The sequence below is a fragment of the Halyomorpha halys genome, unplaced genomic scaffold (assembly GCF_000696795.3).
Source record: "Halyomorpha halys isolate HHAL.00 unplaced genomic scaffold, Hhal_1.1 Scaffold78.1, whole genome shotgun sequence".
In the NCBI taxonomy this organism is placed as follows: domain Eukaryota; kingdom Metazoa; phylum Arthropoda; class Insecta; order Hemiptera; family Pentatomidae; genus Halyomorpha; species Halyomorpha halys.
In genome coordinates, this window is record NW_027108467.1 from 557,848 (window position 1) to 565,272 (window position 7,425).

The window sequence follows — 7,425 nt, forward strand, 5'->3', positions numbered from 1 at the left end:
TGGAAGGGAAGAAGGCCTCAGGGCGACCATTAATTGATTAATTGATCAAGTTCTACAGGAAGCTGTTGAATCAAATCCGTCCACAAGTACTCGCGAACTTGCCAGGGAGTGTGGTGTGTCGAAAGATATTAGGGGTATTCATGATGTTGTGTTAAATGTTATATGTTTTACCATGTTAAATGTTATAACTATAGGATTGTGAACAGCCCTATTTGAAGTCATGTTAAACGTTAAATGCATAAGAGTCCCTAGCGGATTTCTCAGTAACTTGTTGTATAAGCCTTTATGTTTATAACCTTCCTTCCAGACCCTCATGTTATTGTTTACTTCAGTTTTGATTTAAGTAATTAATTAAAACATGCCTAGAGTGAGTGAAAAGTGGAATTTGTGTGAAAGTTTAGCTTATGAGTGTCTTATTGATCTTCAAACTTGTGAAGAAGAGAATGAAGATGAGCTAATTGACAACTGTATTGAAAGTCACAACAACTAATATGGCGGCGATCTCAACTGGTCTATTGTGTGACGTCATTCTCGATTTAACTGACCAAGTAACAGACTCTCAGCCATGTTAAATGTTATTTCGTTTTACCACGGCAAAAGAAGTCAATTTTTTTCGATTTAACACGAGTTTTTTCATTCAACACGCTTTAACATAGATCATGAATACCCCAACTATTAGTCGCTGTCTACTCTCCATGGGGAAGCAATCACTTCCCGTCGAACCAAAGAAAAGTATACAGAACCTCATGGGTTCGAACTCCTGCCTCATCTCCTATATTCTAGACCTCACACCATCTGTTTACTACTTGTTTCGATCCATTGCCTATTTCCTTCAAGGGATAAAATTTAATAATTTTGCGGAAGTTGAAATTGCGATCCAAGAGTTTTTGGCTGCTGCATCCCTAAGAATGGTATCAGCGTGGGATCCAGCAATTGGCTAGCAGATGGCTAATGACGGTAGATAACAATGGACTATACTTTGAGCATTAATTGCATTTTATATCAAAGAAATAATAATACCAATATTTAGTTGAAAAACGGTCATTTTTTTTTTATACACCTCATTACTTACAGGAAGGGAGGGGGGACATTTTCACAGAGGTTCCTTCCTCCAAGATTTTTGTAATTTTTTTTCTCAATAGTCTCCTGATATTTCAATATGGTCCTGAATCTCACGTGTAATTTTATTGTGAGCCTGCATAAAGGTAGACTTCGTTTATTTGTACCGAGTCCCGATATAGAGTAAATTAAAAATTCAGAACTCCTGATGTAGTACCTGTTTTATTTTTTCAATGCTTTGTTATGTACTGAATAGGAAAGGTGACAAGAATAAATGACCAAAGCAAATTTCAAAGAATTACGTAACACTCGGATGATGTTTTCAGTTTGAGCTGCTTCTTGAATAGGACGTGACTAAAAACAAAAGTTACTGCCTATCACGAATCATCACCCCATTTTTAAAGTAAGGTCACAGCACACTGTATCGTGATTTTAATTTTTTTTTAAGACGGTATAATGAGGCATGCGTTGATCACTTGTTATGGTGTTTTGGATTAATTATAATTGGCCAATATATTAAATAAATTAAAATAATGAAGAACCTATTGTACTCTTCAAAATTTTTAATTCCACTGACCTACAGAAGGAATTTATAGTAAGGGAATTTGTTACAATCATGACGAATTCGAATTTCCGACCGAAATATAATATCATAAACTCAGTCACTGTTGACCAAACTTTATTCTGGAAACCACACATTGCTCAACTTTCCCAACCCGTCAACTCTTAGTTTCCTCTCTTGTTTTTCCCCACTTTAACTATGGCTGGCTGGTATATGGTGGACTCTCGTGTAATCTCGAATCTAAACTTAAACGTCTCATGAATTGCACAATACGATTATTATCCATCCTTCCGATTTCAGTATTTCCTAGCTTCCTTTTTATTACAAGTAATTAGTACTCAATTCCCCTCCTATATCCTAGAAAGCCTACAATGCAAATTCCCAATCCAATCCCTTTCTTCCAGGTCCCGTTTATCTGACACCTACCCTCCACCTTACCAAACTGCTGCGTTTTACAAATCATGTTTTTACCCTAGTTGCATATCACTGGAACTCCATTCCCTCTAACATACGTGATGCACCAAACCTTCCCTCATTTAAAACTCTTCTATTTAACTACCTTTTACTTCACCAATCTAATCTGATATTATAATAGTACAGATGTAAGTACCTTTTTTTTTTTTTATGTATTTAGTCAGTTAGTTTTTTAATGTTTTTTTTTTTTTATCTCTGAATTTTATAATTATTTATATACAATTGTAATATAAGGTATTATAAAGGCCTCACTGTTTATTTTGGCCAATATATGTAGTAAAATTTAAATGATCTTATAGAGTAATAAATTATTTGTCATTTCTTTTCATAAACTCAAGCTAAAAATATTACTCATCGCTGAATATGATTCATGATACACACTCCCTCTGCATAAAACATCCTTTTAAGCAAAAAATTCCTCTCCCCCCCCAAAAAAAAAAATCATTCACAAACTTATTTACAATTACCAGAATCTAGCTCTCTCTTCACAGTATTCCCCACAATCCCCTTTCTTTCTTAACATCTATAAATACTTACGTTCTACTTTTTTATGTCGATGTTTCGATGACTGAATTTTAGGCCTTCTAGGCAGTAGAGTTTGTGACTAGAGTTTCATTTTGTTTTTTCAGTCGTGATAAAGGTCTGAAATTCAGGTCGAAACGTTACCAAAATTAGTAACTTTTGTTTATTAGTGTATATTTATTAAAATTATAGCCTGTTCCGATTTGATCGGTAAAAAAAAATTATTAACAAAATTAAGTCGATTTTTCTCTTTCTGAAGAGTGAGAAAAAAATATTTCTGATGCTATTAAACGATTATATATTCACAAAAACAAAAAACAAAAAAAAACCCTAAGGATTTCAGTAAAGTAAGCCAAAAACTTTTTTTCAAAGGATAAATAAAATAAAATTTGTTTTTAGTGTCATCAGATACCCTCAAATACCATTTTTCAAAGAAACTAATAATTAAAAAAAATTTCGAAAATTGATTCATTTCGACGATTTTTTTTTTCTACCGTATAATCATCTTCATTTTATCAAATTCCTGCGCTAACACAACTGATGGAAAGATGAATTTCTTATCTTTTAGCCTACATTGAAAAAATTATACAAATGTCTTATAAGGGCGAAATATTGGTTTCAAATAAAGAAAAACTTTTTAAACGTTTTATTTTGTATCTCGGGTTCTAATTTGTTTAATAAGATCCGGTTTGTGCCTTTTGGTTCAGTTTATAAATATCACTAAACCACTGCCAAGTTTGGTGTAAATTGGTTGAGTCGTGTTGAAGTTAATTTTTTTGACTTTTCTAAAGAAATCAAAGGCCAATTGTGGATATTTTGGGCCAAAAAAAAGGTCATTCTGAATTATTTTAATACAGTACTAATATTGAAGAACAATGAGAGTTATTATTAAAAAAGCATTCATATTTTATGTAGTACATATGTAAAAATAGCATAGATAATCAAATTGTCTTAAATATTACGAAAGAACCAACTGTTTTAGCTGTTATCATTTATATTGCTATAGTTACCGCCTTATCACTTCATCTATATATTAATTGATATCAAATCTTCAATAGTGTTCAATGTGTATAAATCCTCAAATATAACAATAGCATTTCCGGATCCGCTAGTTGTATATTAAAAAAAATATGTATATATAGGGTCCTAATATTAGGGATATTACTTACATTATCAAAAGATACATATGGCACGAACTCTTCTCCACTACTATTGAAAAAATTTTCAGTCCTCCTTCCATTCTCTTCCATTAATTTCCACCCCTCTTCTGAGTTATAGCATCCCATTATCTTTGGGTAGAGACCATCGGGAATCTTGTCTAAACACTAAATAAAAAAAAATGGCTATTTACTATTTGATGAGTAAGTATATTTGATTATGTAAGATATACAGCGAGGGCTTCTGAGTAGATAGTATTTTCAATTCAACTGAAACCTTTTCCAAATCAATTGAATCCATCCTTTTCTGCTTCTAATGTAATCTTTTCCGATTCACTCTTTATTTTTTTAATTTCATATGTAATATTTACTCTTTCAATTGTAACACGACTGGACATGAATTAATTCATAATAATTATACAGTTTAATCTCGTTAATCCAGACTAACTGCTGTAGAGTTAGTCTAAATAGGGAGAGAGAAATTCTGCCATGCTGCACAAACACATTAGTACAAGAGCTAGCAAGAAAAAAAGGCAGTTGTCTCATCCCAATTTTTTATTACTTTAATGAAAACTATGTATAATTACTAGTCAAAACTAATGAGTCTGCCAAGTATAAGTAGGAGGAATGAAAAATGGCGGCTGTTTCAAAACCTTAAAAACAAATTAATTTTTCATTCGGAGCTCTATATCTTAAAAATTACCAAAACTAGAAAATCCAATAGAACATTATTTAAAGAAGAGTAAATTTGCTGAAATATTAGCCCTAATAGAGCTATTTACGTCAAATAGTTCTCGAGATATAACCTTTTAAAAAGCAACATTTCTTTAAAATGTACTGAAAGATTAGTAGTTAGTTAATTTATTTTGAGAAATTTATATCTCAGGAACTATGTGACGTACAGATGTCTATTAGCACTCAAATTAGAGTAAGTTTAATATACTATAAAAAAGTTTATGACCTTTACCTTCGTAGGAATAGTAGTTTTCATGATATTTGCTAAAATAAATAGATTTATAGTTGTTGTTTATTTCAAAAACCATAGAACGAACAGATGTCTCTCAGCACTCAAATTAAAGTTAGTTAAATTAACTACAAAATAGTTATTAATGTTTATGTTTGTTGGAGTAGTAGATGTTATGATATTTGACAAAATAAACTCACAAAATTTTAATTTCTAGTTGTTCGTATAAAATGTTGGATTTTTGCAAAAATATATCTCTAGATCCATAAGACGCACATATGTCGGCTAATATTCAAAATAAAGGAAATGTAACTTACTATAAAGTAGTTTATGACACTTATCTTCGTAGGGGTAGTAGTTTTTATGATATTCACATTTGAATATGAATTTGGTAAATGAAAATTTGTCCGAACAACTATAAATCAATTTATTTTATTAAATTTTACTACTACTACTCCTACGAAAATAAATGTCATGAACTACTTTATAACTCATTAAACTAGCTTTAATTTGATGGATAAGAGACATCTGTAAGTCTCATAGTTCCTGAGATATAGATTTTTCAAAATAAATTAACTACTGATATTTCAGTATATTTTTATGAAATGTTGCCTTTTAAAAAGCTATTTCTCGAGACCTATTGAACGTAAATAGCTCTATTAGGGCTTACATTTGAGCAAATTTACTCTACTTTAAATGAGGCTCTCTTAGATTTTCGATTGTTGTTGGTAGTTGTAAAGATATAGAGCTCCGAATAAAAAATAATTATTTTTAAGGTTTTGAAACAGTCGCCATTTTTTATTCCCCCTACCTATACTTGGCAGACTCATCAATTTTGACTAGTAATTATACATAGTTTTCATCAAAATAATCAAAAATTGGGGCGAGATAACTGCCTTTTTTCTCCTCTTGGGCTCTTGTACTACATTGAGTTGTTATAACACACAACGTACCCATCAATCAATGATTAATTAAAAGTTGTGATAAATTTTTGACAAAGAAGTTGACTGTGATAAATTATTTTAATTTTTAATTTAATGTGAAAATTGACTAATTAGGGTAATTTTTTGGATTGACCTGGGTAGAATAGACTACAAGTGTTTTAAAATGATTTAGTTCTAAAATTGTATTAAGATTGTCCCTGAGAACGGCCGAATTGGCCGAAACGTTGGACTTTGAATTGAATAAATGTTTTGAGACTAAAATGGATACAATTTTATTTATTTAAACAATATTAACCAGTCTCTAAAAAGTGTTAAGATTATAAATAAACATGAGGAGATGTAGATAGTTGACCGTAGATTAATTCTTGGATAAGTTTGTGGGGGGGTTCGGTCAGCAAAGAACAACATAAATAAACAAAACCATATTTATTTATTTTATGCAGACGTTTCTACCTGACCTATAGCCCTGATGAAGACCTGAAACTCAGGTCGAAACGTCGGCATAAGATAAATAAATATGGTTTTGTTTATTTATGTTGTTCTTTGTTGACCGCACCCCCCGACAAACTTCTCCAAGTATAAATAAACATATATATAAAATTATATTTTTTTAAAGATTTTTTTTTTCGTACAAAGCTGTATTACGATTTACCTATTCATTCAATATACTTCTCCCTTTCACTCTCTCATACCTCCCCTCTCCAGTAATCTCTGGTATTTAAGATGTTAATTATAGAGCCCTATAACTACTTATGTATTTTTCTCACCTGATCTACAGGGTAATCTTCTTCTTCTTCAGAATCCACCTCGACCGTTTCCGCAAGGCATTTCAAGTATTTCACGAGCGACTTTTTGTCTTGGATATGTTTGATGGCGCATGCGTGAAATCTATTTCCTTGGCACTCGGCTTCATCATGCTGACAGACGTAGTCGTGAGCTGTGGAATTCACCTGAGATTCATATCAATTTACAATTTACTAAATGAAATATCCCACATTAAATATTAAATTCAAATTATTAAATTATTATAGCGCTACACTTACAGCGATAGCGATTCCAAACGGTATCAAGTTCAGTTCCTTGATGAGCGAGCCATATTGGCTATCGAGGAATGTCGGAGAAAGTTCATCTGTGATGAAATTTAGGGAAAAAGGGCACAGAGTTTCATAATACAATGTCACTGCCACCTGAATTGTAATAATCAAAATATTAATAACTTAAATTATGAAAAAGATAGTCAGAGGTACAGTCAAAGAAAACAAAAAAAGTTAACAACTATTTATTTGCTGACGTTTGGAGACTTTGCAGAGCTTCATCAGGGCTAAAAAGCAAAAAGATTCAAAAACAACTTAAAATATTTTGACATAATAGGATAATAAGATACAGGAAAGTAAATAAAGGTAAGATTAAAAATATGTAAATATAAGTGGAAAGAAATTTTATACAAATAAATGAAAAGAAGAAATAAAAATATTATCAATATAGAATAGACAATGATAAGAATATAAAAACAAAACTATGCAAACATTAATTTATATATATTTTTTATTATTATCATTATTTATTTTATATTAATATTGTTTTTATTTCTTCTTTTCATTCATTTGTATATAATTTTTTTCACTTATATTTACATAATTTTAACCATATCTTAATTTACCTTTTATTAGGGGTATTCATGAGCTTTAGTTTAACATGTTAAAGCGTGTTAAATGGAAAAACTCATGTTAAATCGAAAAAAAT

At 30.8% G+C, this 7,425-nt stretch overlaps 1 protein-coding gene across 2 annotated transcripts in view; it reads right to left on the reverse strand.

The window, feature by feature from the left end:
- The window catches only part of LOC106692917 (gamma-interferon-inducible lysosomal thiol reductase), a 160,469-nt gene that overhangs the window by 149,735 nt on the left and 3,309 nt on the right, over positions 1–7,425 (reverse strand). For both annotated transcript variants that reach the window (XM_067046792.1, XM_014439157.2), the window contains exons 2-4: positions 6,726–6,869; positions 6,450–6,632; positions 3,787–3,942 (exon numbers count right to left, since the gene is read on the reverse strand). In XM_067046792.1, the coding sequence (XP_066902893.1) occupies positions 3,787–3,942; positions 6,450–6,632; positions 6,726–6,869 (483 nt within the window). The remainder of the gene's footprint in view (positions 1–3,786; positions 3,943–6,449; positions 6,633–6,725; positions 6,870–7,425) is intronic.